This window comes from Trichomycterus rosablanca, chromosome 7 (genome assembly GCF_030014385.1).
Source record: "Trichomycterus rosablanca isolate fTriRos1 chromosome 7, fTriRos1.hap1, whole genome shotgun sequence".
Taxonomy (NCBI): domain Eukaryota; kingdom Metazoa; phylum Chordata; class Actinopteri; order Siluriformes; family Trichomycteridae; genus Trichomycterus; species Trichomycterus rosablanca.
Window position 1 is genome coordinate 7,917,401 of NC_085994.1, and position 21,396 is coordinate 7,938,796.

Consider the following 21,396-nt stretch of genomic DNA (forward strand, 5'->3'; position numbering starts at 1 on the left):
AAAAAACACTCCTGGATCATCTTCCTACCCACCACTGCTTTTGAAAGGGATTATTTATTACTCCTGTGTGTTGACAGAACAGATCAAAGAAATACAGAGGCTTATATGAACACCCATTTTCAGGGCTGGATTTTCTTTTATAGTACTCTGTAGCCTTTCATTTGCAATAGAGAACACTTTACGAGGCATGGGACATGGGATGTGTTGCATAATGCTCAGCTGGATAACAAATGTTTAGTAATGGTCTACTGCTGACATATAATCAGTTGTTTGTCAGCGTTTCAGTGAGTTCAAAATGTGGATTTATTTCATTGAATTTTACTCTGTCTGTCAGGTTCCCGCAAATGTTATAAAAACCTGATACATACACCGACCAGGCATAACATTATTACCACTGTCATGACACAGGTGAAGTTAATAACACTGATTATCTCTTCATCACGGCAGCTGTTAGTAGGTGAGATATATTAGGCAGTAAGAGAACATTTTATCCTCAAAGTTGATGTGTTAGAAGCAGAAAAAATGGGCAAGCATAAGGATTTGAGCTAGTTTGACAAGGGCCAAATTGTGATGGCTAGACGGCCCTAAATACCAAAGGGAAAGACAAAAATTCTCCATAGCTGGAACAATGAAAGTCATTTTTAACCTTGAAAAAGCAGAAAAGCTTTCTAAATTAGGAATACACATATAATATCAGAGACTACCTAACGGATATAAAGCACCCACATAAGGAAGGACATTCTGTGTAAAAAAAAAAAATCATATAAATATTATATATGTTTTATTACATTCAAAGCCTCACATAACCTGAACTCATATTATTAAACTTTAAGTATCGTATGTATTGTAGTGTATGTATTGTTCTTATTTTATCCTTTTTTCCATCCGACATGGTGATATGGTTCTGGCTCATTGAATTGTCCTGTACTGTTTACAAAACATCTGTCCCTAATCACTCCTCCATCCCATGCCAGCCTGTCGCTTCAAGTAGATGTTTGCCAATTTGCATATGTTTTTAAGTGTTAATTGCTTTTCTAAAGATTTCTATCAGGCATAAAACATTAATGACAGCTCAAGGCCACTTAGGAAGGAGAAGAAAGTCTTCACAGTTTTGCTATTCTTATTGTCAGCTCCTGTGTAAGCAGCGGCCACCTGTGTGGAAAAGTTTCCCAGAAACATGCAGCTGCTCAGCTGTCTTTTTCACACCTAATTAAAACTTTTCTATTATATTCTGTCTAAATAATAAAAGCTTTCCAGAAGTGGGGACAGTAGCAAACATGTTGATCAAGTAATGCTCTGTTGCTGTAAAAAAAAGTGTTACAGTTGTACTGTAAGTTTGCCATGGCAGTCCTGAGATTTTAGTGCAGTGGTGGGCAAACTATAGCCCGTAAGGCTGTTTAATCCGGCCCGCTGAGTATTTACAAAATTGTCCTAAAACCGCATTAATTTTACCTTTTTCCTGCAATACCCTGCGTTTCAATTGATTCCACTACATGGCACACGCCAAACACTACCGACCTTTGCTAAAGCCGAGTCTATCTGGTCTACACACATATTCATTCGTCACATTTGCCATCGCACTGAGCCCTACTACCCCTCTGGAGTCACCTATCACGCCAGCGTGATCTAACCACTTGGCTGGTTTAAAACGTCACACATAAACCATTAACTTATGTCGAAAGTGCTGCTTTAAACACTGAATTGGTTTTGTTTAGACGGCGATACACCAAGTAGAAACAAGGATAAAAATACATTAAAAAATCACATTCAAGCATGTGTAAACATGCACATAATGAGATGAGTCTGCCTTTTTATTTATATTCAAAAATTAATCATTTAATCACAAAAATTAATTTCCCCACCCCCGCACCCACCCGGCCCGTCTGTAAATTTCTAAAGCCCAGTGTGGCCCTTGAGCCGAAAAGTTTGCCCACTCCCGTTTTAGTGGTTTCTGCAACTGTTCTTTTCCTGTAACTGCATGTTTGGTAGATACAATTTCACAAATTGATGTTCTTACATCCAAACCCCATTTTCAATAAAACCAAAAATCATCTTTATTTAACTGACCAATTTCCCATATTTTAACTAACCATCTTCATTGTATTTGGTAAACATACACACATGTAGAATGAGATGTTTGTAATGACTTTATGATTAGAATTTGCCTTACAACCTTAGCAGCATTAGCAAAAGCACTGCACTGAAAAATACAGTGTTTTTCTTAGTCATTTAAGTTTAGTCTGGGTTCTTCAACTAATGTGTAGGCTTCAAAATGACAAGTTTCAGGATACAGTGATCTGTTTTTTTCACAGCTGAAATCAGGCAGCCTTAACTAATTGACTAGTTTTAGGTATTCTATTCTTACCAGGGTCTGCATGCAGGATTATTTATGGACATAAATACGGTGGCTAAGTGGGTAGCACTGTCGCCTCACTGCAAGAAGGTCCTGGGTTTGATCCCCAGGTGGGGCGGTCCGGGTCCTTTCTGTGTGGAGTTTGCATGTTCTCCCCACGTCCGCGTGGGTTTCCTCCTGGAGCTCCGGTTTCCTCCCACAGTCCAAATACATGCAAGTGGGTGAATTAGAGGTACAAAATTGTCCATGACTGTGTTTGACATTAAACTTGTGAACTGATGAATCTTGTAACAAGTGTAACGAGTAATTACCTGTCCTGTCATGAGTGTAACCATAGTGTGTTAAAATCCTAATAAATAATAGTTATTTAACTGACAGATTTCCAATATTTTCACAAACCATCTTCATTGTATTTGGTAAATATACTCACATGTAGAATGAGATAAATGTAAAGACTTTATGATTAGAATTCGCCTTACAACCTTAGTAGCAATAGCAAAAGCACTGCACTGTGAAAAATATAGTTTTTTTCTTAGTCATTTAAGTTTAGTCTGGGTTCTTCAACTATCTAAAACTAAGGCTTTAAAATGACAAGTTTCAGGATACAATGACAAGTGAAACTTATCTGGCAACCTCCGCATTATCTGTTTTTTTTTTCACAGCTGAAATCAGGCAGTTGACTAGTTTTATGTATCCTTACCAGGGTCTGCATGCAGGATTATTTATGGACATACGTAGATGCCAAATCCCAAATGAAGTACTTTTTACAATCCAGTCGTCTCACAACAAGAAGGTCCTGGGTTTGATCCCAGGTGAGGCGGTCTGGGTTCTTTCTGTGTGGAGTTTGCATGTTCTCCACCTGTCTGTGTGGGTTTTCTCCGTGAGCTCTGGTTCAAAGACGTGAGGTTAATTGGAGACACTAAATTGTCCATGACTGTTTGATATAACCTTGTAAACTGATGAATCTTGTGTAATGAGTAACTATTGTTCCTGTCATAAATGTAACCAAAGTGTAAAACATCCTAATAAATAATAGTTATTTAACTGACAGATTTCCAATATTTTAACAAACCATCTTCATTGTATTTGGTAAACATACACACATGTAGAATGAGATGTTTGTAATGACAACCTTAGCAGCAATAGTCATTTAAGTTTAGTCTGGGTTCTTCAACTAATGTGTAGGCTTTCAAATGACAAGTTTCAGGATACAATGACAAGTGAAACTTATCTGGCAACCTCCACATAATCTTGTTTTTTTTTCACAGCTGAAATCAGGCAGCCTGAACTAATTGACTAGTTTTTAGGGTCTACATGCAGGATTATTTATGGACATAGATGCCAAATCCCAAATGACACACCTAATACCTAACTAATTACAAGGTAACATTTTAATAAAGATGATGTTTAATGGCTGACATCAAGATAAACAATTCAATTGGAAATGCTTTGTAAGAAGAGGGAAAGCAAATTATAGTTATAATTACAACCTTTAGATTAACAAGTAAACTTTTTTGACCTGTTGTTTAAAATCAAACCTTTGGGATTCAAAACTAGAGAAAGAGCTTTCTTACAGAAAGGCCAGAAATGCACTCAGCTGGAACTGTCCACTTATATTAACTAACATATCCCCAAGTAGCACAGTGACACCAGAGCTAATTTGTGTTTGCTGATGACCTTTTCGAGGGACACCTGATAAAGGTTGGTGTTAATAGAAATGGCAGTGTAATATAACAATGGGGGGGGGGGGGGGGGGGGTTATGCAAACTAAAATGAAAAATGACTTACACAACCTTATTATAACAATTAGGGCCACGATTGTAACGATGGATGTGTACATGAGATGGCTGCTGTGTGTCCTCCACATTAATTTGGTATGTAGTTTGTGTCCACCCTCATAAATAAATGTGACATGTGCAAGTGCGGGCGGCACGGTGGCTCAGTGGGTAGCACTGTCGCCTCACAGCAAGAAGGTCCTGGGTTCGATCCCTAGGTGGGGCGGTCCGGGTCCTTTCTGTGTGGAGTTTGCATGTTCTTCCCACGTCTGCGTGGGTTTCCTCCGGGAGCTCCTGTTTCCTCTCACAGTCCAAAGGCATGCAGGTGAGGTCAGCTGGAGATCCAAAATTGTCCATGACTGTGTTTGACATTAAACTTGTGAACTGATGAATCTTGTGACTAGCGTTTCTGTCATGACTGTAACCAAAGTGTAAAACATGACGTTAAAATCCTAATAAATAATAAATAAAATAATGTGCAAGTGCAATACCTGATTTGTAGTGGTGGCAGTATAGTGAGATGAAACACTATACTGGGTGGTTTGGATGGTGCAGCAATCTAATACGCTTGGCCTCCACTGCCAAAGTCAGAGCCCATCTAGGTCAGACACTCAACAGACCTGATAGCCATGTCTGAACAACGGAAGGCCAGATAGCTATTATAACTTTTATAACTTATTCTAACTTTTTTGCTGCTGCAGCAGAAACTGAAACAGAAAATACCAACCACCACTCAGTTTACCACTGAGCTCCACTAACACACCCACATACCATGGCAAAGACTGGCTTTTAAACCTTTCATTGGAAACAATTAAGACAGTCCCTTTCACTTGTTCTCTAAAAGAACACAATGTACATTATTTCCAGACAAAGTGAAAGGTGGACTTGTCAGAAAACACCATACATTTACAGTTTGAGTCCCTCTCAGATTAGCTTAAGCCAAGAGAAATCAGCAGCATTTCTGGATGCTGTTTATCTGCTCTGCTTTGCAACAACAAACTGTGTTACCTAAAAAAAAGTATTCCCCAGCCCATGTGGGTCTACTCATTACAGAAGCATATTATGTCAGTTAATGCAATTGAATGCAGTGCTGTCTGAGGGATCACAGGTTAGAGACGTTTACAGAGATTTCTCTGGATTATCTGAATCTGTTACTAATTGTATGGACTGTAAATGGCGAAATCCCCCAAATTCCTTGCAATTGAGTGTGGGAAAGTACACCGATCAGCCATAACATTAAAACCACCTCCTGGTTTCTACACACACTGTCCATTTTATTAGCTCCACTTACCATATAGGAGCACTTTGTAGTTCTACAATAACTGACTGTATCCATCTGTTTCTCTACATGCCTTGTTAGCCTGCTTTCAGGTGGTGGATGATTCTCAGCACTGCAGTGACACTGACAATAGTGGTGGTGTGTTAGACACAGCAGTGCTGCTGGAGTTTTTAAATATTGTCCACTCACTGTCCACTCTATTAGACACTCCTAGGTAATTGGTCCACCTTGTAGATGTAAAGTCAGAGACGTCTATTGCTGCTGTTTGAGTTGGTCATCTTCTACACTTTCATCAGTGGTCACAGGAAGCTGCCCACGGGGCGCTGTTGACTGGATGTTTTTGGTTGGTGGACTATTCTCAGTCCAGCAATGACAATGAGGTGTTTAAAAACTCCATCAGCGCTGCTGTGTCTGATCCACTCTTACCAGCACAACACACACTAACACACCACCACCATGTCAGTGTCACTGCAGTGCTGAGAATGATCCACCACCTAAATAATACCTACTCTGTGGTGGTCCTGTGGGGGTCCTGACCATTGAAGAACAGCATGAAAGGGGGCTAACAAAGCATGTAGAGAAACTGATGGACTACTGTCAGTAATTGTAGAATGACAAAGTGCTTCTATATGGTAAGTGGAGCTGATAAAATGGACATTGAGTGTAGAAACAAGGAGGTGGTCATACGGTCATGCATGCCTGCCTAATAAAATTCTTTTTTTTCCTATCATGTCAACTTACCTGTTTTATAACTTTTTCTTGTTTGCTTTTTTATTATTTCACAGCGTTTCTGGTCTTAAGTTGCCCCATCCCAGCTTTTTGGAATTTTAATTTGGGCTTTAATTTAGATATTTGTGTATATTTACAAAAAATAATCAAGTCGATAAGGTAGAACATATTCTCCCAACCTTTTTGGAAATGGGTTTGTAGAAAATAGCTAATAATATTAAGTAAAATATTTTATTTTAGACACAGTTTACCAAAACATTTACAATGGATGAGAGATGATGGATGGATGATGTTGGACCTGATGCCATAGCTGCCTTGTTCTCTAGCATTATATTGTCTTGGCTGCCCGACAAGTTGGCGATTAATGGCTTGTCCTACCTCTGACCACTATCAGTGGGTACTTAAAACAGATGCCTGTGAGCAGCTCTTGCTATTTTTGAGATACTTTAACCCAGGTATTTGGCTAGAACAATGGTGCCTACTGTTTATGAACAGTTTGATTTGTGCACTTTCAACAGCTAAATTCTAAATTATATGCATTTAAACAGACCTGTTATAATAGCTTCCACTCTTCTGGGAATTCTTTCTACTGGATTTTCCACCAGATGAAACATGACAGCTAAGATTTGCTTTCACTGAGCCATAAGAACATCATGTAAGGTGATAAGTCCTGGCTCATAGTGTGTCTCAATTCATCTTTCAGGTGTTGGCAATCTTTAGGGGTTAGAATCTGGGCTCTGTGCATGTCATGTTAGTTTACATTTAGACCATAATGTAATAAACTATTTTGCTAATAATTAGATTTTATGCCTAATATAACCTGGATATTAGTATTATGCTGCTTGTGCATTCATAAGTCTGTCATCAAGCTGTTGTAAAATGTTGTAAGCAGATAAGAAACAACATTTAGCACAGAATGGAGGTTCCAAAGTCCAACAACCAATGTGATGTGACTAGAGCAGTATAAAGGGAGGCCCATTGTTCTGTTTCTACTTCTTCTTTAAATAAATTCTCCAGTCCAGGTGATCTTTGTTTTCTTTTATCATCTGACCTTATTTTTTCATGACAGTGTACAGGAATATTGCTATGCTGATAAAGGAATGGGAAAGGAATAACCAATAAAAACAAACTTTCACTAAAGTTTACAGATGGCACTAAGGTAATAAGGTAACTATAGTGTTCTCCTGGCACCTGTCAAACTTATATTGATCCATCAGACATGTCATAAAGCAAGACACAGGATTCCTCATTTCAGAAATTAAAATGTCCACTTGTAAGTTTTGAAATGTACTCCAAGCCAGTGACTTTTGGAATTGCACATGGTGATCTAATGTCCAGCTGCTCAAGAATGAAAGTCCAAATTCAAGAAGATAAAAGTGACAAATGGTTCTTATGCTTCCAGAGGTGAATGTTGCACCAGAGGATGGACAGTTTCCATTTGCTACATGCTTCATTGGGAGAGTTCTGTGGGTTTGTTTCTCAACTCATTTGAGGCTGAGCCGTTGGTGCTCCATGAGTATTTTAATAAAAATGTTAACAGTTAGGTCAGGTAGCTCTAGCAGGGCAAACCTTTCACAGTCATATTACAAAAGGTCAGTACTGTTACAGTTTAGCAGTTTACATGTATCTTCATACACTGAGCTCTTTTGTATGACCCATTTTTCCAAAATTGTTTGGTCAGCTGTTTTTATAGACATCATTTGTTTTGGCTTTTAAAATTCAAAGATGTTTACATTAATAATGCATCGGTTTTGCTAAGCAAACTAGGTAGCCTAGTGGTTAAGGTACTGGATTAGTAATCAAAAGGTTGGTGTTTCAAGCCCCACCGCTGCCAGGTTGCAAACTGTTGGGCCCTTGAGCAAGGCCCTTAACCCTCAATTGCTTAGACTGTATACTGTCACAGTACTGTAAGTCGCTTTGGATAAATGTCAAAAATGTAAAATGTGTTCAGAACTATTATTACCTAAGTAGTCCTGCCATTTCAATCTACTGACTCGCAGATGTGCATGCCAACGTCCTAACTCTGTATGACCTTTTTATTTGTAAGTAGGGGCCAAACATTCTCAGATCACTAGATTTTAATTCCCTTAAACTACATAGCTGCTGGTACAACCGTTCCTCTACCATGTGTTTGTGCATGTATTAACCAGCTTTAATTCAGTAATTATGAATCCTGCAAGAGTGTGCATGTGTTTTGACACATCCTCAGGAAACAATGATGTGATTAGGATGCTCAGAGCACCGTTTGGTTGTGGGAAAATTGCTTCAAATAATTACCCTGGCACAATTAGAATCAAACCCCCCTGACTGCAATAGCTGCAAGGCTGTAGCACTCTTGCTGTGTGACCTGCTCTATCATTTTTTATCTTAATCTGCTCTGACTGAAGAACAAGCGATGTGTCTTTCTATCTGTCTCCTTCTATTTGTCTGTCTCTGTGTCATGGCCTTGGATTTAAGTTTTCAAACCTTTGGCACAAACCCACTTTAAGACAACCCTGAATTTTGTCCTACCTACATGTTTTTTCAGCCGTGGCCTCCTGTGTTCAGGTGAATTGAAATCAATAAAAACTGCCTCTGGTATGAGTGGACACACTCCATTCCATTTCTGTTCAATTTAGTAATCCTACACAGTGATTTAAAGATTAAGACAGAGCCAGGAGGTCTGCCAGGTGGTAGTGGCTATTGTTGGCTACTGACAACTGACTGGCCACCTAAATGTTTTTTTTAATGTAACAGATTAGATCAAGTTTATAAAATATATTCAGCAATTTGCTTTTTGACCTTATGTAGCTAAAATACTCTGGTGGACATTGGCAGATGGTAGGGATTAATACAGTTTGTGATAGAGAGCTAACAGAATGTACAACCCCAAATCACAAAAAGTTGGGACAGTATGGAAAATGCAATGTTCCTTACATTTACTTTGACTTTTATTTGATTTCAGACTGTTTGAACCCAAGATAATTTATGTTTGGTCTGCTCATTTGTTAATATACATCCATTCCTGCATTTCAGGCCTGTAACACATTCCAAAAAAGTTGGGACAGAGGCAATTTAGGGCTAGTGATGAGGTGAAAAAACTTAATAATGATGTGATTCCAAACAGGTGATGTTAACAGGTGATTGTAATCATGGTTTGGTATAAAAGCAGCATCCAGGAAAGGCTGAGTCTTTGATGAGCAAAGATGATCAGAGGATCTCCAGTTTGTCAACAAATGTGTGAGAAAATGATTGAAATTTTTAAAAACAATGAACCTCATACAAATATTGGAAGGGATTTGCATTTTTCTCCCTCTACAGTGCATAATATCATTAAACAATTCAAGGAATCGGGAGAAATTTCAGTTCGTAAGGGCTACTACAATACAGAGTTACATGCACAAATGCCACTTAAAACTTTACACTGTGCAAAAAAGAAGCCTTATGTTATGTCCAGAAGCGGCATCGACTTCTCTGGGCTTGGAGGCATCTAGGATGGACCATCACACAGTGGAAACGTGTATTGTGGTCAGATGAATCAGCATTCCAGGTCTTTTTTGGAAAAAATGGACACTTTGGACCAAAGACGAAAAGGACCATCCAGACTGTTATCAGCAACAAGTCCAAAAGCCAGGGTCTGTCATGGTATGGGACTGTGTCAGTGCCTTTGGAAAAGAAGTATTAATGCAGAAAAGTACATTGAGATCTTAGAGCAACATATGCTGCCTTCAAGACGTCATCTTTTCCAGGGACGTCCTTGTATTTTTCAACAAGACGATGCAAAACCACAGGCTGCACACATTACAAAGGCATGGCTGTGGAAGAAGAGGGTACGGGTACTGAACTGGCCTGCCTGCAGTCCTAACCTGTCCCCAGTAGAGAATGTGTGGAGAACTTTGAAATGAAAAATGCGACAACGTACTGTTGCACATCTTAAGACGTGTTTTCAGGAAGAATGGGACAAAATAAAAGCTGAAACACTAAATCACTTGGTCTCCTCGGTGCCAAAATGTATTTTAAGTGTGGTGAAAAGGAATGGCAACATTACAAAGTGGTATAGGCTTTACTGTGCCAATTGTTTTTGGAATGTGTTGCAGGCCTGAAATGCAGGAATGGATGTTTATTAATAAATGAAATGAAGTTGACCAGACAAAACGTTAAATATCTCAGGTTCATCCTGTCTGCAATTAAATAAAAGTCAAAGTAAATGTAAGAAACTCTGTGTTTTTTTTTTTTATTATTTCTATTTTCCATGCTGTCCCAACTTTTTCTGATTTGGGGTTGTAGTTTTAGACACATTACTGGGTTTTGGTGTTTCATTTACAGGCTTTCCTAAAGTGCCTGAGCTTGCATATTTTATTTGTTTACTTATTTATTTTTAATTAATGACCACAACTTCCCACAGACTCACTCCAACATTACATGGGAAACCTTTTTTTTAGGAGAGTGAAGGTTGTTATAGCAACAATGGTGGAAAGCCAACTTTATATAAATGCTCATGATTTGAAATAGGGTGTTCAGGGAGCCTTATGGTCAGGTGTCCACATACTTTTGCACATACAGTGTATTACGCAGTCACTGGAGCTGAACTAAGATGGATTCTAAATGAATCTATATTTACATTTAGATTAATAGTGATCGTGGTTTTATTTTAATGTGTCATGCTCAGAGAAGCAAAAAAACTGTGATGAAACCCAGGTTAGATGCTGTAATCAAACACAGCTCAGACATAGGAAGCAGATTTATTATGTTCCACTTACATGTAATAAAAGTCACACTCTTCTCCAGGCTGTGTAAATTCTAGAACTTCTGTGTGTCCATGGCAACCATTCGTAATTAATTTCACATTTTCTTCACCCTTTTATTTAAGAAAACCCATTACAACCCTTACAAATACTGTATGTCACATATACATACGTACATGCAATATACACCGATCAGGCATACCATTATGACCACCTTCCTAATATTGTGTCACTAGACCCCTGAAGGTGTGCTCTGGTATCTGGCACCAAGATGTTAGCAGCAGATCCTTTAACTCCTGTAAGTTGTGAGGTGGGGCCTCCATGGATCAGACTTGTTTGTCCAGCACATCCCACAGATGCTTGATTGGATTGAGACCTGGGAATTTGGAGGCCAAGTCAACACCTCAAACTCGTTGTTGTGCTCCTCAAACCATTCCTGAAGCATTTTTGCTTTGTGGCAGGGTGCATTATCCTGCTGAAAGAGGCCACATCCATCAGGGAATACTGTTTCCATGAAAGGGTGGTCTGCAACAATGCTTAGGTAGGTGGTACGTGTCAAAGTAACATCCACAGGGATGGCAGGACCCAAGGTTTCTCAGCAGAACATTGCCCAAATCATCACACTGCCTCCTGGTGCCATGTGTTCCCAGGACGCACTCGTACCCGGCCATCCACGTGATGTAAAAGAAAAAGTGATTTATCAGACCAGGCCACCTTCTTCCATTGCTCCATGGTCCAGTTCCAATGCTCACGTGTCCATTGTTGGCGCATTCAGCAGTGGACAGAGGTCAGCATGGGCACCCTGACTGTACATATACTGTATATGTACTGTCTATAACCTAAAAATGCCTATTTGGTAACAGTTGTGCACATCAGGGATTAATCAGCTGTTGGGCTGGTGGTAGTTACTCTGGTGGTAGTACACTAGTTGAATGCAGCAGATATGAGCCTTCATAAAGACCGGGATGACTTTGATAAGGGCCCAATTGTTATAGCCAACTACCTGGGTTAAAGTATCTCAGAAACAGCAATAGGTGCTTACAGGCATCCGTTTTAATTACCTACCAATAGTCTTGGCTCCCCAACAAGTTTGCGGTTTATGGCTTGTCTCACCTCTGATCATTATCATGCCAGATAACATGGCAAGTATGGACCAACAAAAGGGCAACTGTGGCTCAAACTGCAGATCATTTAAATACAGATGATAAAAGGATACATGTTGCAACACACATCAAACCCTTCTTTGTATCAGATTGTGTAGTCAAAAGCCAGGCAAAGCACCTGTGCTAACTCCTGTCCATGCAAGCATCAGAGTGAGTGAAGAATGCTGACTGGTCCAACTAATCCTGTTGTTTTTAAGGTAATATAGACAACTGGGCATGTGTGTATTGTTTACACATAAAAGAGATGGCACCATGATGCACTGTAGGATGATCCCCATTGCAACAATGTTAAAGGACTTGCTGGTAATATCTGGGAACCAAATACCACTGGACTCCTTCAGATGTCCATCTCTAGGTTAAGGCCGGTTAGCGCTGACTTTACAGAATATTAGAAGGGTGTTCCTATTTTTTGTCTAATATGTATACAAACTTAGTTTGTTATGTTAGTGGGGTTTATGGGATTAGAGCAAGGGTGTGAAACTCATTTTACATTTTACATTTAAATTTTTTCAGCATTTAGCAGACGCTTTTATCCAAAGCGACTTACACAATGAGCAGAACACGATGAGCAATTGAGGGTTAAGGGCCTTGCTCAGGGACCCAACAGTGGCAACTTGGTGGTGGCGGGGCTTGAACCGGCAACCTTCTGTTTACTAGTCCAGTACCTTAACCACTGAGCTATCACTGAGCTATTTTCACCAAGGGCCACATCTGCATTATGGTGGCCCTCAAAGGGCCGATTGTAACGTATCCAGTGGTGATTGCAGTGTGCCTTTTAAGTCTTGGAGAATTTGTTGTTTTTCTTGGAGGCTAAATTCTGTGTTTGGTGTCAAAATGCCAAATTGTCAAATTTATACTGTATATTTAAAATAGTTATAATATTTATAATGTATATCTACATTTATATTGTACTCCTTTACCACAGACACGGCCTGCTTTAATTTTCTCTTCTTGTACATTTTGGGATTATTTGTAAATATTTCTCAACATCACTTGTTGGAAAACTTTCAGTTAAATGCTGATGTGGAAACACTGCCATCTAGTGGCGGGATGCGGTTACTTTGCGGGTCACAAAATCGGCATGCGTTGTGGGAGATGCAGTTTATGTACGGTTTTATGATGTATTTTAAGACAATCATATGTCTTTTAAGCTCTTGCGGGCCACATAAATAGACGTGGCGGGCTGGATTTGGCCCACGGGCCTTGAGTTTGACATGTGGATTAGAGGCTTCCGTGCAAAAAAAAAAAAAAGCACCTGTTTCAAAATCAGGACCTTAATGCTTGATTTAAGTTTGTTGCTCTTCATGCTTACCACATTATTCAAGCACTGAAGAATGTACAGTTTCAGAAGTCACCGTGACATACGTGTCCCTTATAAATACATTTAAAATTTTGATTTCAGCTGTAGCTGGAGCCATATTTAGTCACTGATACAGCAAGGAACATTAAGAGATAACAGAGGAACTGCAGACCTTCTTCAAATTCATTACCTTCTGAAGTCGTGACTGCTGTGCTTGCAGTGGTGCTACAGCTCCCTCTATCATTAAACAACTTGAATGAAAATAAATCTATTGGGGAATTGAACACGTGATGGAGCTTTTAAAGCACACACGTTCATTCCACTAAGCTGGCAGAGCAGCACACAATGACCTGTGGCTACATGCTTGAGCTGGTAATGTCAGGTGGGCTGTAATAATGTTTATGCATGCACATTTATTCATCGGCCATTTATGCAAGTTTGTACTTGGCATTTTCTTTAAAAATCCACCTCTTTCTCTCTCTCTCTGATCTCCTAAAGCAGCCCGACTGCAGACATGCAGATTTTGGGAACAGAACATAAGTGTTTAAATGTCAGATATGTGCCTAGAAAATTAAACTGATAATCTGTTTTAAAGTTCTGCTCAAGTAAGGCAGTAACCATTAATCTTATATTAATATCAGCTTAGTTAGAAAATCCCTGAGGTATCAACCATCAGAGAAATATAACCTAAGGTCTAACTATGCTTTAAAGAAAAAAAAAACGTTGTTTCAGGGTCCGTTGATTTTTGCATAAACCATAACCTCGAGATGTTTTTGCTAAAAGAAGAAGCCCCTTGTGTGAAAAGCTCAAGGCAGTGGTGCACATGACAAGCTAATGCCCGTCATTCTTTCTGGCAGCGTGCAATCAGCGTGGGATGCATGCTAGAAATGGATGCACGGTCGCACGATTTGCTTTTCAGAAATGGAACTTCATGGTTTCAAAAAGTTCAAAAAACTCAATCACTTTGCTGTTCAGACTACACAATTTTAAGACTTTTTATTTATTCTTGTATTTATTTATTGTTTGTGTCTGGATGTAGTGGTTTTTAAATGTGTAAATGATTGAGGATTACACACTTTATGATCCGTAATCAAACACTGAAAAATCTGATCACAAAATCCTGACATGTGACAACTATTTGGTCAAAACTAATTCTGAGCAAATAGCAAAAAGAACTGTGACCAACCTAAGAACTATGGCTATGGGCTTCACTGCAAATTCATAAGTAGGGCCCTACTAAATTCACAGTAAATTAGTTACATTTTACGGACCTTGTTTTTCAAACATTGCAGATTTCACAGAATTAAATGATGTCTGTGTATTGACCCCCCCATCCCCACACACACATAATTGGTTGGGAGTTTTCCAAACTCAGTTACCCAAATCATATTTTTAGCTGCTTTAGACTTTGACATCTTGGACATTTTGTCTAACCGATTGCTAATGTAACCAAGAGTCTTTATATTTTGTTATATTTTGAGTTTACAAAGTAAGAAATCAACTGTACATAGACAAACTATCGGGAGAATAATACTTTCCTGGCTTCTTTTGAGGCGCAGCACAAAGATGATCACGTGTAGAAAAGCACACTTTTCCCTTGATTATGGAATCCACAAAGGAACAAAATGCACTCAATATGTAAACACATCAAACATTGTCAGCACACTACACCACAGAAAACTCTCTTACACTAACTTCATTGGCATATGATTGCTAGGACCAGAGCAGGTATTATTTAGGTGGTGGATGATTCTTAGCACTGTAGTGACAATGACATGGTGGTGGTGTGTTAGTGTGTGTTGTGCTGGGATGAGTGGACCAGACACAGCAGCGCTGCTGGAGTTTTTAAATATCGTGTCCACTCACTGTCCACTCTATTAGACACTCCTACCTAGTTGGTCCACCTTGTAGATGTAAAGTCAGAGACGATCGCTCATCTATTGTTGCTGTTTGAGTTGGTCATCTTCTAGACCTTCATCTGTGGTCACAGGACGCTGCCCATGGGGCACTGCTGGCTGGATATTTTTGGTTGGTGGACTATTCTCAGTCCAGCAGTGACAGTGAGGTGTTTTAAAACTCAATCAGCGCTGCTGTGTCTTATCCACTCATACCAGCACAACACACACCAACACACCACCACCATGTCAGTGTCACTGCAGTGCTGAGAATGATCCACCACCCAAATAACACCTACTTCGTATTGGTCCTGGGAAAGTCCTGACCATTAAAGAACAGCATGAAAAGGGGGCTAACAAAGCATGCAGAGAAACAGATGGACTATAGTCAGTAATTGTAGAACTACAAATTGCTTCTATATGGTAAGTGGAGCTGATAAAATGGACAGTGAGTGTAGAAACAAGGAGGTGGTTTTAATGTTATGGCTGGTCAGTGTATTCTCACCTGTATTTATGATTTATGATCTTCATGAGAGCCTATATTACCACAGATAATCTGAATTTGAGTTGTGGTGGGCAATTTAGTCCCATCCCCAAACTGTCTGCATTTTATAATCATAACATTGTAATATGTAATCACTTTATTTTAATTACATCAAATTCATTAATTCATCTGGTAAATAGGCTTCAAAAATATGTGTAAAAACTGTACTCTAGGGCTCCCAAAAATCATCAGTTTAGTCTGAGGCTTTACAAATTACCCCACTAATGTTTATATTTTCGATCTACTTTGAATAAAGTTTTATTTTACATGCTATTCGAGCTTTAGAACAACTGATCTCTCAAATATTGTATGTGACACTGTGAATATAGTTTTATACCACTGAATAAGATGACTTACATTATGTAAACTCACTCAGCGTGAGAACTGAATCCAATTTTCTTCAATGTTGTTACATGCTGCTCTGAAGCTCTATGTAATGTATCACTGTGTCATTTGAAATAAACCAGCCAAGAAAAGATCACTATGATGTTTGTGATGTTACCGAAGACCATGTCATGATCTGATCTTACTGTCAGTATTGACCTGTACATGCTGATAGGTGGATTGTCTACTGTAATTTTTCTTTTGGTGAATAAGAGAGAGAAGTGATGAGTGCATGAAACATTGTGATGGACAGGTACACTGTCCAGGCTGTGTTCCTGTTCTGTGGCAGGAGCTCCCAAGATCCCAAAGCTCTAGATTAAAAGCAACCTGATGAGGACAAAGATTGAGGATTTGTGTGTGTGTTTGTGTGTGTTTGTGTGTGTGTTTGTGTGTGTGTGTGTGTTAGAGAGAGAGAGAGAGAGAGAGAGAGAGAGAGAGAGAGAGAGAGATTGTGGCTTTCCACTCTTTATTCTGGCTTTCTGTTAACCCCTGTGCTTCCGGATTTAAAGCAGCCTTGATTAGGACAAAGTGAAATCAATTAATTAGTTAACAATTAAACTGATGAATGAAGGTTTGCAGTAATCATTCCTCAGTGGAATCCACTGTCCTCCCACCTTGCAGGAACATGCTGATAGATCTTTCGGCTATTCTTAATTGTCCCTAGGTGTGACAGTTTAAACCTGGTATCCAGGATGTTTTGCTTTGTGGTGGCCGCAGGTCCCAGGATAGATTTGACACTGATAGCAACCCTGATTTGGACAAAGATTAATGACTGATTAAAATTAATAAAATACTGAATTAAAATGCTCTGTGGTTTTCGCTGGGTGCTCTCTTGTCCTTCATCCTCCAGTTGGTGGATTGACCACTTAAAATTGTCCCAAGTTGTAAATGAGTTTTAATGAATGAGCCGGGGTGATGTTTAGATTTTCTGCAATCTTGAACAGTAAGAAAATTAATAATAGGAATAGCCATAACATTAAACCTTGTTTCTACACTCACTGTGTCCATTTTATCCATTTTACCCCACTTACCATATAGAAGCACTTTGTAGTTCTACAATTACTGTCTGTAGTCTATCTGTTTCTCTACATACCTTTCACCCTGTTCTCTAATGGTCAGGACCCCCACAGGAACACCACAGAGCAGGTTTATTTGGGTGGTGGATCATTCTCAGCACTGCAGTGACACTGACATGGTGGTGGTGTGTTAGTGTGTGTTGTGCTGGTATGAGTGGATCAGACACAGCAGCGCTGCTGGAGTTTTTTAAATACCGTGTCCACTCACTGTCCATTCTATTAGACACTCCTACCTAGTTGGTCCACCTTGTAGATATAAAATCAGAGATGATCGTTCATCTATTGCTGCTGTTTGAGTTGGTCATCTTCTAGACCTTCATCAGTGGTCAGAGGATGCTGTGTAACCTGTAACTACCTGTCCTGTCATGAATGTAACCAAAATGTAAAACATGATGTAAACTCCTAATAAATAAATAAATAAATATGAACATCCTGCAAACAAGCACAGTGTGTCCATACTTAATGCAGACGTTTTTATTTTTCAAAAACACCCTGTTCTCTCTGCAGTGTTTTTATAATACAGTCAGCACCTGGCTTCATTATTAGAGGTCTCTCAGCACTTCTATTTGTTTTTGAATCCACCAGTCTCTCATACATCTCTGCCAGACGACTCATCTTTGAATACAATTACCACCTTTTCAAAGTTTCTCATTCAACTGTATTGTTTTTTTCTCTGCCTCTCTGTAACCCTGCCACGCTACCTCAGGTGAAGTACGGCCGCTTTGCATTTGTGTGGGATGCAGCTGTGCTGGAGTATGTGGCCATTAACGACGAGGACTGCGCCTTCTACACAGTGAGCAACACCGCACCAGACAGAGGCTACGGCATCGCCATGCAGCATGGCAGCCCCTACAGGGACATCTTTTCTCAGAGGTACTGTAATGACACCCACACTGACCCAAAACTGTCTGTCTGACACCTACAATCTGTAACCACAGTGCAAATGCAAATGTAGTACCAGTGCCTTTATACAGGGTGCCTGACCAATAGTCAGTCAAAGAGGTTCAAAACAATCCTGACCAGTAAACCATGTAGGCAACTTTTCATGCTACACTATATGGCCAAAAGTATGTGGACACTTGATCATTAGCTTGTTGGACAACCCATTTCAGAACCACAGGCATTAATATGGACCTGCCTTCCCATATTTTGAGGCTATGAAAGCTTTCACTCTTTTGGAAAGGCTTCGTGGGCGGCTTGGTGGCTCAGTGGGTAGCACTGTCGCCTCACAGTAAGAAGGTAGGGCGGTTTGGGTCCTTTCTGTGTGGAGTTTGCATGTTTTCCCGTGTCTGTGTAGGTTTCCTCTGGGCGCTCCGGTTTCCTTCCACAATACAAAGACATGCAAGTGAGGTGAATTAGAGATACTAAAATTGTCTGTGACTGTGTTTGACATTAAACTTGTGAACTGATGAATCTTGTGTGAACAGGGATTCATTCACTGTTTCTGTCATGGTGCAGTCAAAGTCTCAATTCATCCAAAAAAAATTTTTTATGTGGTTGAGGTCTGTGCATGCCACTGAAGTTCCTCCACACCAAACTTGTCAAACTATGCTTTTTTTAAACTTCACCTTTTGCACAGGGAATCCGGGCCTTCTCCAAGGTGTTGCCCCAAACCTGGAAGCTTATTTAGTTTTCTACACCCATTTGTAATGAGTGTGGCTAAAACAGTTGAATTTGATGATTAGTGTGTTGTTTTCATTTATTTCTTTTTGCTGGTTTGGTAATACGTGGGATCTTCAAAAAGTTTCCGCACTTTTATATTTCCATTAGAAATATTGGTCGTGTCTGAGAGAGAGCTTATAGTCTGGATTTAGTGCTATCTAATTTCCACCTTTTTGGACGCTCAAAGACGCTTTAGGGGAAGAAGATTTTTATGTGATGATGATGTGAAAGCAGCGGTTCATCAGTAGCTACTGTACGTGCTCAACCAAAAACATTTTTTGCTGATGGCATTAAAAAGTTGGTACGACGCTGAAACTCTCGTAACTTAACCATCTAATCTCACATGATTTAAACTAATGTTTTGAACCAAAGTTCTACTCACTATTAGTGCTTTTCCACCAAAAGAACCATGGTTCTTGAACCGGTTCTGTTCAGGTTTCTTCGAACCTTGGTGTTTTGTAGGGAACCGACCTGCGTTTTCTCCAGCTTTTGGGAACCAAGCCTGCGTCATCAACGGTGGGCGTTACACAACGAAAGTAAAGAGTAGTGATGCGATGGCGGAGAATGTGTAGAATACCTGCAAGCATTTGTGCTATTGTTACAGATGTTTGTTTTTATGCAAAAAGCATCGATCAACTATTGGTAATAAGAAGACGTAGACGTGTTTGTCGCAGTTGTTGTTTTTAGTTCGTTGACATGAGAAGCGTTTTGCGCTTCGCTCTCACCGCGACCCTCGGCGCAAATAGCCGATTTGCTCAGCGATCGACTTGAGCGATAAAACATCACTAAAGTTCCACGACACGAACATCCATCTGTGTGAAATAACCATCAAATCCAGTTTAAAAGCTCCACATGTATGTGTGTTTAACTGGATTTACTTTACGTGTGGTGGTTTTACAGCTCGGGGTTCTGAATCCGCTTCTCGGGAGAGTCGAAAAAGCTTAACGTAAAAAAGCGTAACGTGGCTTAATGTACTAAAAGTACGCCATAGAAACACTACATTTCTCTCCATTATTACTGGTTATAAGTGCTCTGTACTGCTGAAATTCATCAGTCATTGTTTTAGTACAACAAGCCACGTTAAGCTTTATTTTTCACGTTTAGCGTTTTTCGTACTGTCCGGGTCGCTTTTACCACATCATATCACACAGTTCATCTCTTTGAAAATATCAGCGAATTTTTTGCATTAAACCTGTAACTTCAACAATCCTCACAGGGCCAGAGGAATTGTATATGGTAGCAGCACTATTATGTGTAAAATGAACCAGCATGCATTTCTCAGGTTCAAGCTGTGATGCTGGTTTATACAGCACAGTGAAACTGCACTCACTGTAACACTTTAGAGCATTATAGGCAATACTTCTCACTTTAGAAACTAAAAGTTCAGCACAGCGTAAGTTTATGAAAAAGCCCAGAACTGTGTAGATATGTTAATAAATCAGGAAAGTAAGTAGCTTTTATTGATTCAATTAAGCTCGTTTAAATAATCAAACGTTACAGTATGCAGTTGGACTAATAGTGTTTCACACAATTTTGCTTTTAAAGAGACCACGAGGTATCACTGATGTGGTATGAATCAATCTAAGAACTACAGTGGTACAAAATAAATAAATAGGTTCTAGCCCCTGATGATGGCATAGCCATCCATGGCTAATTGCCTCTGCTACCCCCCTTCCACCTGCCAATCAAAGCTTCAGCAGCCAACTGTGTCTTGTAAGTAAGTAGCTTATGTTGAAATCCAAAAATGGACCAGCCCCAAGCTACCTTAGAGAACTTATCAAACCCCACTCTGTACCACAAGTCTCATTCTTCTTGATCCTCCACCTTAAGGAAGACACACATCAAGACTAGTCTCTGTACTAGTAGTAGAACGAACTTCCCTTGTCTGTCTCTCACCATCTTCAAATGATGATTAAGGACCCACCTCTTTACTTAGCACATAAGCTGAAAACTAACCTGTACTTACTATAACATCTTTAAAAAAAAGATTTTTTTTAAAAGATTTCTTCTACGTATTCCTTTATTCTAACAGGGTTTCAGCAGATTTATATTCTTGGACTGTTGTCTATGTAAACTAGAGTAGGGAAACGTTTACTGTAGAAGCACTTCTATAGGTCGGTCTGGATAAGAGTGTCTGCTAAACTGGGTCAGATGGTGTACTTTTCCTAGCGTGCTGATCTGCTGGAGAGAGGAAGCACATGTTTTCCCATATTGGTAGCTGTTGTGTGATGGGGACTTGGATAATAGGTGGTAGCTGACAACAGTTAAAATAATGGACAATTTGTAGATAAAAACAAGCAACAACTTTCCAAAAAATTCATCCATTAGTACCAATAATACTTTTTTTTCTATTTATTTATGCATTTTCTCCCCTTTTCTCCTGATTTAGCATAATCAATTTGTCTTCTGCTGCTGAGGATCCCGACTGCAAGGAGGGTATATTTGCCTGTTCACGCCTCCTCCAACGCGTGTGCAGTCCTTCTAGACCCCTTTTTCTACACCTGTGCTTCAG

The 21,396-nt window shown here is 39.6% G+C and overlaps 1 protein-coding gene across 1 annotated transcript in view; it reads left to right on the top strand.

The window, feature by feature from the left end:
* The window catches only part of grid2 (glutamate receptor, ionotropic, delta 2), a 744,839-nt gene that overhangs the window by 691,036 nt on the left and 32,407 nt on the right, over window positions 1-21,396 (top strand). Inside the window, exon 14 of the mRNA XM_062998321.1 lies at window positions 17,929-18,095. Coding sequence (XP_062854391.1) covers window positions 17,929-18,095 — 167 coding nt within the window. The remainder of the gene's footprint in view (window positions 1-17,928; window positions 18,096-21,396) is intronic.